General features: G+C 36.5%; 1 protein-coding gene across 7 annotated transcripts in view; it reads right to left on the bottom strand.

Annotated features, from left to right (window-relative positions):
- Positions 1-1,895: 1,895 nt before the first annotated feature.
- Positions 1,896-14,289, bottom strand: part of SLC4A7 (solute carrier family 4 member 7) — a 93,506-nt gene continuing 81,112 nt past the window's right edge. For 4 of the 7 annotated variants that reach the window (XM_084222913.1, XM_084222919.1, XM_084222915.1 and 1 more), the window contains 6 exons: positions 13,229-13,297; positions 12,616-12,789; positions 12,128-12,259; positions 11,269-11,360; positions 9,435-9,542; positions 1,896-6,303 (listed from right to left, as the gene is read on the bottom strand). In XM_084222913.1, the coding sequence (XP_084079039.1) occupies positions 6,222-6,303; positions 9,435-9,542; positions 11,269-11,360; positions 12,128-12,259; positions 12,616-12,789; positions 13,229-13,297 (657 nt within the window). In that variant the 3' untranslated portion in view covers positions 1,896-6,221. Of the gene's footprint in view, positions 6,304-9,434; positions 9,543-10,992; positions 11,045-11,268; positions 11,361-12,127; positions 12,260-12,615; positions 12,790-13,228; positions 13,298-14,289 lie in introns of those variants that run through there. The other 3 variants (XM_084222917.1, XM_084222918.1, XM_084222916.1) reach the window with 3 other exon arrangements.

Raw genomic sequence — 14,289 nt, 5'->3', positions numbered from 1 at the left:
TAAATAAAAATGCCTTTACAGCACAGTCCCATTTAATTCCATTTAAGACAATGAAATCAGAGCAATAGTAATGCATTCATTTGAACTGGGGATAATGAGATTTAATTAGTTATGCTGATTCAGTTCAATAGGAAGAGAGATGCATTCTAACAGCACTGGAATGCAGGATAGGACAAGAAATGCTCCAAGAACCCCGTCAGAAATGAAAGAATCCACATGATGAGAAACAGGAGACAAAGGAATTACCCCAGACTTGATCTGTGGCCCAGTCTAGTATCTGTCCCAGATGACATAAGCACATAAGCTTCAGAAGGTAAAAACAAGCCCCAAAACAAGCAAAACCACAAAGAAGTGTTGGAGGATGAATCTACCCCCACTGACTACAGTGTAATGGTTTCTTCAACAAGATGTCTCACATTCCTTATAATCTTTATTAACAATAACTAGCGGATATGGATAGTTTGTAAGCCAACTTCTTTCTAGATTTTCCCTTGAACTCCTTTCTTAATCACTGCAGTGGCTGAATTCCACTGTCTAATCATACACAGGATAACAGGCTTAAGGTGGATAAAGAAGCAGTAGATATGGTGGCTTTAATAAGACTTTTGATGCTGTTGCTGGATAGGAATGTATCTAATGCCCTATCTAATACCATAAGCTGGGTCAGATGAAGGTCAGGTGAAAATTCACTCCCTAAAAGAGCAATTAGAAATATATTATTGTCAAAAAAGAAATGGATTTCAAACATGGTCAAAATGATAGCAAAGGAAGCATCAAAGGTGATGAAAAATTCCCAAAAGATACTTTTCCTTATCCAATCTGATGGGAAAAAAATGACTTCTGGCTGGCTTCCCCTCTTGTTCTCAAAGAGCATGGCAGTCACAATAGATGCCCATCAGTGACAGCCTGTGTCTAGGAAATTGTACTGAAGAACCCACACAGACAATGTTTCAAGAATATTTCTTTCATTTTATTAACTGAATCAATATGGAAATCTATGTGTTTCTTACACACAAAAACTTCCACACACATATATATGTCTCAATCTTTCTTTAATTACATCTTTGGAGATTCTCTAAAGGCTAACAAGGGTAAGGTTCTTCCTTATTTTCTAGACAAATGAAAAGATTCAAGATACTGCTGTTTTGGGATTGTTTGTCTTTTGCCTTTTTTTTGTTTTGTTTTCCCTCTGTACCATCTCACTCCATAAATAGCCAGGCCTATTCTCAGATTGCTGCGTCTACCAAATGTCAGTCTCTTGGTTAATTTCCAGAGGAAATTTTGCCTAAATCCATCTTCTAAAATAGCAGTTCACATGGGGGGGAAAAAAAAACCAAACCCAACAATAGGGAATTTCTGAGGTCAAGTGAGCAGCTCAGGTCAGTATCAACTCGAGAGTAACACGACGCTCTTTGAAGTTCACCCCCTCCGCTCTCACTACAAGCAGAGCTTTATAGGGAATTGTACCGCCACTCCTTAGAGCCTCTGGGAACCACGAGATTGTTCAATGCCTACCCAGAGCTGGCGAGGGAGCAGGGCTGTGGAGCACGTCATTAAGCGGAACGGGAGGAGGATGGGGACATTGCCTCGCCTTCCCTGCCCTCGACTGACTCTCCGGCCCCAAACCTGCGTTCCCGCCCCGCCGTCCCGCTCCCCGCGCTCCCTCAGCGGCTCCGCCCCGCCCCGCGGCCCGCCTACGGCGACGCTCGCGCGGCCGGCACGGGACTCATTGGCCAATCGGCTTCCCTCTTCTTGGCCCGCCGGCCAATCGCGAGCCGCCGTGCTGCACGGCCCGGCGCCGTTGCCATGGGCACGGGGAAGCGCCGGCCGGGCCCGCCCCCAGCGCCCCCCGGGCAATGAAAACAGAAGCGGCCGCAATGGAGTCCAGGAGGTTGTTTATTGCTTTTACCAACTTTCTGAAACGTTACAAAAGATAATTTTATTCGAGCAGTAATTAAAACAACACAAAGGCTGAATCACATTAAAAACGAGTCTGAGAGTTGTGTTTTCTGTATAAACTGAATATTGATTCTACAGTTGGAATAATGCTTTCATTTGCTTTGGATTTGTTTATAAAGTAAGAAAACGTCACTGTAATTAGAAAAGCAGTCATAAAAAATTCGAACCATACAGTATGTAATCACATTTCAAATAAAGAATATTAAAATCAAAACAGCAGTTCAGCTGCAAAAGCTGAACCTGGAAGACACCTGTGCACAGGAGCGTCAGCAACAATAGAAAGGAAAATACAAGAAATTACGTGTCTTTCCAATAAAATCATTTAGAAAAGTATCGATTTTCAAACTCATTCATTATTCCAAATAAATGTCAACAGATACTAAATTCAATATGAAAGTGTCTTTAGGCAAAGTTCAATGCCAACTACAAAGTCCTAGAAGTTTTCACTAAAAACATTATAAAATAAAATTGACAAACTTACTGAGCAATTTGCTTTATTTATAGCACTACACTTACGCTGACTCAAAGCCGTGTGCATCTATAGTCTTAAAATTTGCCATAAAATAAATTACTGTTGGTATAAACAAAGTATTTTCCACGTTTTACTGTACTTGATAATTTTGTCCTAGATGAGTAATTAAAACATTACTAATCATAAGAAAGCAAAAAGACAACTAAGCTCGCTGTGGTGCTCACCTGACAGATTACATTTGTGAACTGAGAGTCCTGAACCATTCGCTTTATGATTTACAGAACCTATGTACAAGACAAACCCTTTGGAGCAGCGCAGGCTCTGCGACGTGGCACCCATTTGGTACAGAAATATTTTACAGCCTGTCGAACCTGCCTTTGCAAAGGGCACGGATTAGGAAGTGACCGTATAAAGACAGAGATGCAGGTGAAGCAAATGATAGCTTGCAGGAGAACTTGCATTAAATGAAGAAAACATGGCCAAGATACTTGGCTGAAAAAGATCCCAAAGCCATTAGGGCACCAAGTTCTATCCTGATAGGTTTTATGATGACAAACGTGGCAATTTGGAACATTTCATGGAACAAGTATATGAAATATTATGTTATAGCTGCAAAGTTAATCTAGGAGGAAATTGTTGTTAACTTGGGCATATGTAAACAGAATGAAAAATGTGTGACTAATACATATGAAAATGAGTTTTCTAGAATATAATTTAAACACAAAACTGCATTTTAAGTGATACATTTTAGATGATAATTTAAATGGAGTGGTCAAAATTAAGACCTACATTTCATGTAAACATTAATACTTATAAATAAATTAGAAAAAAAAAGAAAAAAGGAAAAAGAAGGAAAAAAAAAAGAGGGACTTCCTGAGGTGGCTCTGCAGCCAGGTACACAGTAGCACTAAGCTCCATTCCAGGAAACCAAGGCATCTATAAAAAGTGCAGGGTTGTTTGTTTTCCTCTAGCTATTGGAATGGAAATCCATTGGCGTAGTTTTTACAGGGCTTAAGCCCTATGGAAAAAAAAATAAAAATCAGTGCACAGCAATTATCACTGCTCTTTTGCATCCATTAAGGCAAAACATACATCTACGTACAATAAACTACATCCTTAGCTGTCTTATTTTAATACTATGTGACTTTCAAGCAGAGAAGGTGTAAAATGACCAGTGAATCACTTAACCATACATTAGCAACAGGGATTTATGCACTTAATACCAGATCTTGTCCTGTTCATATGGGAAGAAAGTGTAAGTATAACTATTACCCAAGAACACTGGAACTAAAGGTCACTGTAAACTGGTTTGCCAAGTCATGGTATTTCTGGCACTGATTAAAATATCTACACAATTAAATAAATACTGTGATTAGACTTGTGGGGCTTTGGTTTTGTTTCTTTTCAATGTTACTCAAAATCTATCCACTTCCTGTAATAATGACCAAAACTTCTGAAGTAGAAGCCAAATACAAAGTGTGCAGCACCATGGAACCCTGATTTCCAGCATTAAAGAGTTAGAAATCCAAGAGGATTCTAGTAATTTTTTGGGTCTTTGGAAACTGTTGCAGGACTGTGAACAGGAAGCGAAAAATACTACTGAGAGGACAGAAGTACTGTATTGTGGATGATGCTACACAGAATCCCCAAAGTATTTCTTCCCTCCTCGATTCAGAGCATGAGGTACTTAGTTGTCAACTACTGACATGCAGATGGGTATTGTTTGGGTTTTCTTAAAATAATGTACACAGTTTTGAGAAACCATCTGCTGTAGTTTTGTTGTTATCTCAGTTTGATCAGAGGGAGACCATGGGTTACTTACTGAAAGAGCACGAAGTCAAACTAAGGCACGAGCTACACTACTATCTAAGAACGCAGGTCATTACACTGTACTGCTCAAACTGGTAATGCAGACCTCTCTTGCTTTGCCCCTGACCTGAGCCTGTTATGACTGTTTGGATATCATTATTCGTATTGCTGTACACTACGATTTCCTTTCTTTAAACTGCCTTCTCAGAATTCAGTTAAATAAAAAGGAAAGGAAAAAAATGTTAAATAATTGCATTACATTTAAAGGGAACAGTAACAGTCCATGTAATGTAAATACTATTTTTAAATGTTTGTATTATTCCCACTGATTGCCTTATTTTTGTATTATACAGTTACCTTCTCTACAGGTGACACTTGGCTGAAGAGCACCAAAATTCCACCTCAAGTGGTATTTTCAGATAAAGTCTGCCCTCCTCCAGAATCAGCTCCTTTTGCAATTGTTGAGAATTTTATCACTTGGTCCATGATAAAACTCCCAACTCTGCCAAAAGCAGCATTAAGCAAACAGCATCTTCTAGTGTTAAATGAGCACAGATTCTAATTAAAGCCATTGTAATGCATCCAGAAAGGGCTAGTGGCAATTCAGAATGTAAAGAGATAATGTTGGAAATTAAAGCAAAAAAAACTAAGGCATAAGGCAAAAAAAAAAAAAAAATTAAGAATGGAAACTGCGCAGGTAAGTCATCAAGATTTTCATTTATATATAAAATTCTCATTATTTCATTATAATGCTAAACACTAGAACTTGAAAATGTAAGTACAATAAATGCACTGACTGCATCTTTATCAGTGGAGTCCCCAAAAAATCCCATTTACTTTAATAAATGAATATTTATTTTTTCAATTCATCTTACATGATAGAAATTTATACTAATTAAAATAAATAATGTGTTTAAAAATAAGTTGGTGTGCTACCATATATGCCCTTTACAATGGAGAGGATCAGAACTGTACATACAAATACCACAAGCAATTAGTAATCCATAAAATAATACTGATCATAAACCTATTCCAGAATTGAGCTACAACAAATTTAATCAAATACACAGTAAATTAAAAAATTTATTAACCAAGAAATATATTTGATGAAGATATGAAATACTCCAAAATCTTAAAGCTGAGTAAATTAGACACTGAAAATCTATGGGGAAAAATGTAAGCAAAAACAGGAAAAAAAGAATTCAAGAGTACTGACGTGGTAAGTACTTATCATTTCCTATAGACCAATTGCTGCCTGTAAATCCAATTTATATTGTGTAAACATGGAGTGTCCAGAATGGCAAATACTGACTTGGGACTGTAACTGCCACTACTGCACTCATACTGCTACTGGACAATAATGAAAACTCAAGAGAATTCAAAAAAACCAAAGAAAGCAGCACACCAGGGTATTTTAAGGCTTAACTAACCACCTGACTTAGGGCTCTAGGCCACTCCTGTAGAGTAGGAGAGACAGAATCCAGAAAACACTAGCATGGAGTGGAGACATAAAACACAGTAGTTCTTGTCAACAGCACATTAACATTTGTTCTATGAAACCACAAAAAAAGTATACCCTGCAAAAACAAGCACTAATTGCCTGCGTGGAAAACAAAACTTCTGTGGCGCACATTATAAACAGAGGTATTGCAAAATTTTAAGCAATGTGGACCAGTAATCATCAGCAAAAGCTGATGTAACTTCTATGCACGTATTGATTATGGAAAATAATAAGCATTCATTACAGTCTTCCTATTTAAAAATGAAAATAAAATTTCCAATAAAATAAATAGCTGAAGTGTGATTACCACTTATTTGCTGGGAAAATCTTTGCATTATGCAAGCATATCTACAGTGCCCAAAAAATGGCAGAAATTAAATATATGTTGCTCCTTAAACTGGAAATCACACTTCCATGGTATAATATCCTACAGTGATATATATACACACACAAATACACCCAATTCCCATTGGTTCCATTCTATAAAGATGTTTCAGCATCCACGTATCTCAAAACAGGTGACTTTTCCACTTCTATTTTCACACTTTCTGGTTTTTCAGGGCTGTTTGAAAACAAAGAAGAAAATGTAAAGTCTGGCCCACTTTAGGAAGGGGTAAATTTCTAATGTTTTATACTTCAAAATGAACACTGAAAGTATTTACATAAGGATGCTTTTATGATAAGGCAGTTCTATTACATTTTAGTAATTGTTAAATAATATTCACAGGAACAGTACAAAGTTAAAAGAGAGAGAACACCAATATCTCCTTCATAAATACCATATCCAATTCCATTGCTTTTATTGATTTGAAACTGCTCATGCAAAACATCTTTAAAAACAAACAAACAAATCCCCAACCCAGCCTGCAAAACTGTCTAGGTGAAAATACTCAAAAATACATAAGCAATATTACTAATACATCTTTATTCTTGGGCAGGGAAACCATCTGTTCACAGGAATGAGAGGACATTTCAGTCTGTTCAAAAGGGGAAACCACACTTCCAACAACAGCAGAGGACACTAAGAAACCTGTGTAACCTGAACCTTCCATTCAAGTGAAGCAGAAGACCCAAAAGACAAATGGCACCAGAAAAATTGACACTCTTAGGGAAACAGACACTGAACAGTGTCTGACTGAAGGACAATAAGGAATGTCCCAAGGTAGTCGGAAGTCAGTAGAAGATTAAATGGAACAGTCTAAGAGGGAAGATGAGTTTCAAAAGAGATGACACATCTGTAGAGTTGCTCTTTAAGGAAATAAATATATTAGAAATTCATGCCAAGAAGAAAATTCTGCGTCTCCTTAGAAGATACAAGTGTGCTGGGACTCCACAGTCTGTAAACTACTAAAATAGATGGCTGAGGAAAAAAAGAAAAAGCAATCTGGATCAATTCAGAAAAAGAAAAAAAAAATTGAAATTGATCTTCTTAAAAATATACGGTTTTTAATAAATCATGCCAAGCCACACAACATGTCATCTGGAATTATAAAAGATGTGCCTCCTTCAAACTGCATTAGTATTTGAATATAAATCTGAAAATAGCAGTGCCTACAGAACCATTTTTACCACAGCACTAAATGTCTGTTTGTACCACCAGATGAAGACAGTCATGCAGAAAAACCTTAGGAGAACTGAAATTAGTAATTTACTGGAAATTACTTTTGAATGACCAGTAGTGACACCTCTGAATCTCAACAGGATGCAAAGAAAGTACAGCAAATACCTCAAAACAGCAGTCAATTGAGTTAAGGCTCAGAAGTCTGCCTTTCAACATTTTCAAGATTAATGCACTATCAGATTGCCTGTTAAAAACCTGGTTTCTGGCACCAGTGGTTATCTTCTATTTGTAGTTTTAGCAAGTTCCCTACCAAGATGGTTTTTTTACTGTATTAAGCTCAAGCAGGGTATGTTATAAAATCAAAGGGAAATGTCTTCTAGCAAAACATAATGAATAGATGGAATAACAAATACAAGGCTAAGCACAACAAAAAATACTGCAAACTGATCAGAAGCCTAGATCGCTAGTACTGCATATAATTCCACACTAACTTAACCTACTGAGGAAACAGGAAAGTGAGAGATGAAATTGTACTGGATTAGAACTGCCTGAAAACCAAATCTAAGCATTTTCATTCTTCTGGAAAAAGAAATACAGGCCTGTATCTCTTCAAGCCTTATATGCCAAATGACTATCAGATAATGCACTAGAATCATCCACAAATTCTGAAATGGGCTGCTTCTAAGAATTTAGCAGGGAAGAAAAAAATCTACTGACACACAAACTCTCTTATCTCTTCAATTTGTCTTCTTGATGGTCTCACTCAGGCGGTACTTAAGATTTTGAAATATTTTAATTAAATATGTGTTTAACATTTTAAAAATGTTTAAACAATACAGCATAGACATTCATGGAAACGGTGCCTCCACTAATAAGTCTGTTAAACTTTTCCTCTTACAATAGACCTCAAAGCTCATTCTCTGTCTCCTTTACCCTTGGCTGACCTGCTGTCTGGCCAAAACAGTGTACTTCCATGCCACATTTGGAGCAGTGCACGTGGTGAATACACAGATGGTGTACAAGTGCTAGGTCACTACTAGTGCTTCCAGCAGTACCTGAGCCATGAACAGACTAGAAATGCTCCAGCCTTGGACAGAGTATGAACACTCCCTCCTCACCATGAATACTTTCACTGAGATGTAATTTTATACAAGACCTGACAATTTTGTATCTCAAATGTGTCTTCCTCTGACAGAATTGGCTGAAAAGGATCCACCAGTAAAAGATGCATACAATAGACAAGAGGACTGCTTAGGTTTAGTTTTCTGAGGCAAACATGCCCATTCTCCCCTTTCCTACATAAAAACTGCTAAGCAATAGCTGCATGGATGGTGAGCAGTCCACAGATACAAGTTCTTATAAATCACAAGCCTTTCAGGAAGATGGGGATATTCTGCACAAATACTCATGTCTTGGCTTGCTTCCCTAGACAGATTAATCTAGACAGGGAATAAATTAGGATAGAATAGCAGAATGATTCACCACACTCAGATTTTGTTCTTTGATCAGGAGCTCACAGAGAAGAAAGGCTACTGGCCAGCACAGAAGATGCGTGTCAGCTTACAGGGAAAGTTCAGAGCACTGAGGGCTCATGATCTGTCCATGTACTTCATTCAAGTATATTTCAGTAAAGATAGCATTGGAGACAGGTTCAATTTTTAGATATTTAAAATGAGTTGAGGAAAAGCAATTCAAGCAACACAGTCCCCCGCAAAAAGAGATCCTAGGGCAGTACAAAGCAACAATGAAAGTGCTGGACTTACCTTGTATTCTCAGTGGAATTTGTATTCTTGAGCATCAAACCACTCCCATGCTCATGTACTTACTAGTACTTAGAAACCCTAAGCTCATCACAGTAATAAACACTTGTATTAAGTAAATAAATAGTAATTTTTAAATTACTATTTAAAATAATACATTAATAAAATGGTAATAAAATAATTCCTTATAGAAACTGATAAACTTCAGAGTAAAGAGGAAAAATTAAGCTCAAATTCAAATTCTTCTAAAGTAAGAAATCAGTAACTCAGATTCATAAACCACATTTTTTTAAAGATATAGTTCAATAAATACAAGTACAGCTGATAAACACAAGACAATTAGTTAGAAAAGGTGTGAGTAATTATAGCTACCTCAGGTTAGCTCTGGTTACTTTGGCATTCTCAGTACTCATGGCAAGAGCCTTCCACTGTGCAGTTTTGGCCATTTCGTCTGATATGTTTACCACTGAGGGATCAGTGCTAAAGAACAAACATACTTTCAGGTTAGTATTCAATTCCTTGCAACACTATTATACTTACTGTCACTCATCATTTACATCAGTTGTGCCTTCTTTCAATATTTACACAGCCACAAGTTGAGTTCACCTCTTAAAAGTATACTTCAACAAAAAACTGAAAATTTAACTCACTAGCACTACCATAATTACATAGCATCTCAAAAGAGTTTTTCACATACTAGTAAGATATTGAGAATACTTGAGAGGTAGCCCATACCCAAGTTCAGAAAATTATTTTGCATGCCCAGAAATAATGAATTGAATCACACTGTTGTCCTAAAGCTTTCATGAATCAGTTACTTTAAGTGGCTTCTAGGAAATAATCAAGGGCAAAAGAGCAAAGGTTAATGAAATCTCAAAAATTCAAGTGAGATTTGAAACTATTAAAAATGTAGAAATTCCAATTATCTTGACAGATAAGTTTTGGGTTTTTTTCTCAAAAGCCTTATTAGATATTTTGCGAGGTTCTTTTGCCAGACCACCCCCCTCCCAAGTGCTGCAGAAGATAAGCTTAACCTCCCAGATGTGAAGTTTTTAAAGCCTATTTCCACTTTTGTCCTCCACACAGTTACACATACAGCAGACTCAGGTGCTCCCTGTACGTCTGCTTTCTGTTCTGCTCCATATTTAAGCTTCAGAATCTAACCCAGGTCATCTGCAAGTTTTTCAAATGGCAGAAAAAACTTTCAAAGCCATTCTTCCTCAGGGATCCCCACAAGACATATAAGGCAGCAGCATACAAAACACATGCACACAGTTCAAGTCACAGCTCTACTGTGAGAGCAGTTAGCAGCTCAAATATTTTTTTTAAAGCTTTAGCATTTTCATTTGAGTTGCTTAAATATGATTAGCACTCAGCAGAAGTATCTGCCTAATCCAAATTTCTGTCTGTTCCCATCTCTCATAAGGGCATACCTGGTACTACCCTAGATCCATAGGAAGGCAAATTTTTAACCTAGGAACCCTTAGTATTAGAGAAGAATAGAAAACCTGTAAGCTATTATTCTGTCACATCTTAAACTTGTGTTGGAACAGTTGAGAACACCTGACAACTCAGCTAAATACAACCCCAGTAAGGGAAACACCAACTGAGACAAAATGCCTAACACCAAAGCTGAAAGAATTTCCATGACTGAAATTCCAGTACTTCCTTTTCTGGAAGAAAATCTATTTGTGCATTTATGTTCAGAAAAAAACATTTTGAAGTAGAAATGGTTGCCTGTAAAGTAGGTTTTTTGTACCACAGAAATTACGACTTTAGCCTTCACTTAGGTAAACCAAATAATGACACACTTAGATTTCTTCTGAAAAACCCAAGTGGCTGGCAAACACATGGCTCAACTGATGCTATTAGTTGCTTAATTCTCAGTATTTCATGCACAGTAGCACACAAATATTCCATCGAAACTGACCAAGGATGCTTCTTCACCTTTAGTACAGCTGGTCGAAATTGAGTCATCTGATCTGTTCAAGATGGTCATGTAAATTTATAATTAAGATGCAGTTTTAAAGAACAATGCAATATAAAAATACTAATGTAGCACCATGAGATATATCTTCATATTTCCTAATCATGGCTAATTTACCAGCTTGGGGAAAAAAATTATTTCAACTCATACACAACCAACTTAATATAAAGCAAATCTCGGGCTCCAATAAAAGAACTTTTAAATAGACACATTTTATACCTGTATTTCAGGGTTTTTACAGGAAAATCTATATTTGCTTCTCCATATGCAAGGTGTACACTGTCATGGTCTGAAAACATTCTCTCTGCTTCCTGTAAATTCCAAGTAAGAAGTTTGTAAAATTACTCACATAGCAGTAATCAGTAGTATCTCAAGCTATTCAGTTATTATCTCAAGTCACTCAAGTTATATGACAGGCACTTCTGTGCAGGTACCACAGTTGAATGCAGGAGACAGAGCTTATGACCTTTCCTCTTATAAGCGTCTTATTAAGGCAGAGGACATGGGAGACTGGGGAAGGAGAGTGTTACCAGCTTTGCAAGGAATTCATCTAGGTGATGCACAGCAAGGCAGGACTTTTATGGAGAAGTTCCAGAAGCTATATTACTGTATTTTTGGTAACTAGTAGTTGCACTAATGACAGCTCCACAAACACACATGAGCAAAATGTCCCTGATATTATGAACATTTTTGTGACTAATTTAAGCAGAATATAAGAAATCCTACTCCCCCACTTCCCTCTCCCTCTCCTTTCTCGCCATTTTTTTTCCTTGCAATCTGATGAAAGACCAAAAAAACCCAACATTTTTGTGCTAACAACTGCTTCTTTCCACTTTGCTTGAAAATTTTGATCACAAATAAAAATCATCGTTTGTAACATAATAATTTTGCTAAAAACAGAGACTTAATTCCTTAACCACCAGCAACCTCTAGTAAAGAATTTAATTTCAGAAGTGAAGAATTTTAAAATGTGTATCTGGTATATAAGGTCATATACTCAGGTCACATAAAACTCTTTTAAATTGCATTAAGTATTTCCTAGAAATTTACAGCATGCTCAGTTTGTTTTCACACTTACTTCTTTCTCTTTTATCTTTTCATCATCTTCTGTCTTCTTTTTACTTTCTGGCATAAGATCATCAAGCCAGCTAAGCTCTTTTTTGGTGAAACACAAATCCATGAGCTTACGAATGAACACTAATGCTAGAACCTAAAGGGAACCACAGACAAAAGACTTTATATATTAAACTATTCAAATGAACAAAAATGCACACACTCTTTCAGAACACTCAGAATCTGTAACTGAAGCCCTTTTTTCTAGTACTAGATTTCATCTTATCCCAGAGATAAATCATTTCCACTTTCAATAGCTATTCACAACTGAATTTCTTGATTTCAGGAAATGAGAAGTCTTTGTGTTTCAAAAGTGAACAGCTTGTACTATGGGGGCTTTTTGTTTCTTTCCCATTCCCTTCTTTCTTAAAGGCAGCAAACCTTCTGAAGAGACCCTGAATACTACATGTCGTCTTGTACAAAAATTATTAACTGGCAAACCAGGAAACTTACCATCATAGGGAAAACAACAGCAGCTGCAGAGGCTTTGATCACCCACAGCAGAACTAGACAAGTGAGCTGAACAACTGTAAAGATATGGACCTTCCAGAGTGGCACATAACGTAGATAAATCAGGTCAGGTTGATGTTTGGCAGGCATTCCAAACAGTTTTATACGGTCAAAAAACTGCATCGAAAATAAAATTATTCTTCAGTTAATTATTTTTTGCCTCTCTAGAAGAAAATAAATGTTTTTAGGAGACTACAGAAATGTAAGATAATCCCAAATGAAATACTAATGAAAGACAGTGAACATTCAAGGGGGTGGAACTGTGGGCTGTTTTGCAGAGATTGTTCCCCCCTCACTAATAATAAAGAATTCCAGAATATTTCAGAAAATTTGTTTCTTAGCTACACTACTAAAATAATAAATAAAAAAGAACTGACAATTGAAGACATAATATTTTGAGGACAAATACGTGAACATGACACTCAGGAAATTATCCAACATGCCAATCAGAAAATATGGAACAAGTTTATTGTGGCTCACATAATGCAGGGTGTTACAGTTTCCTTTTCACTCAGTGTTAAACAAAGGCAAACTGCTTGTTAAAATCAGACTTTACCTGAATGCCTTTTAAAGAAGATACTCCCATGTAAAGAAAGACACCATACAAAACTGGCATTGGAATAAACTGGGGGGGGAAAAAACCACAGTTAAAAGTGGAATCAACATGACATAAGAGAGCAGTCCATATCAGTGAAAGGCCCAGACCAAGTTATTTTTTACTTTATATTTTACTTAAGTGAAATCTGAGGGCCTTTATTTAAAAGAATACATATTTATCATTGAGCAGCAAAAAAAAAAAAAGTAGAACTAACGAGGCTATCACCAGGATAAAAAAAGTACTTCTGTCTTGACTGGTCACTCACTCAATTTTCTAGGTTGCTAGAAAAATTTCTATTCATGCTAAGTATACTGCTTTATGTTGCTATCTGATAGGAACTGTATCAAGACAACTGTATTCTCTACAACTTCATGAAATTGCCACATTAAGTTTTACTTTTGAATATCTGGAGCAGACACAATACAAAAACCTCCCCATACCTACTGAGCAATGAAAATCTGCTACTTATTCAGAGCTAAGTTTTGCTTCTGTAAGAAGACCAATTTAAAGCTTATTAAAGATAATATTTATAATAATTTAAATTGCAATATGTAATAGACAGCTTATATAATTTTATACAGTGTGATTTTATATTTTTATATAATTTAAAGCTTACTAAGATAACAATATTGTCCACTGATTTCAGTGGCACTTGCATCAATCCTCTGCAGCGAAGCCTTCTTTGCTGCTGAATTCATTAAGCTTCCAAGTAAAGGACAGCCAAGATACAACATGAAATCTTAATAAAAACTCCTGCTATCAAGACTGAACAAACCCCTTTATTTAAACAGTGTGAAATAAAACTATGCCTTAGGGATTCATTACTGCGTGTGTGTGTGTAGCTAGTGTCTTCACTGTAAGTTCTGTAATTTGATATAGTGTCTTCTACTGCATTAAATCAGTTTAAATCCACACATGGAACAAAAGCACAGCAACTGACAGATGCAAGGCTTTGCTCTCCTTACTTCTTTTGAACAATAACAGTCATTCACACTGAAAAAGAAAAACATCTCTTAAAA

Source organism: Fringilla coelebs (genome assembly GCF_963513975.1).
Source record: "Fringilla coelebs genome assembly, chromosome: 1".
Classification (NCBI taxonomy): Eukaryota; Metazoa; Chordata; class Aves; order Passeriformes; family Fringillidae; genus Fringilla; species Fringilla coelebs.
This window is presented reverse-complemented; position numbering and strand designations above follow the sequence as displayed.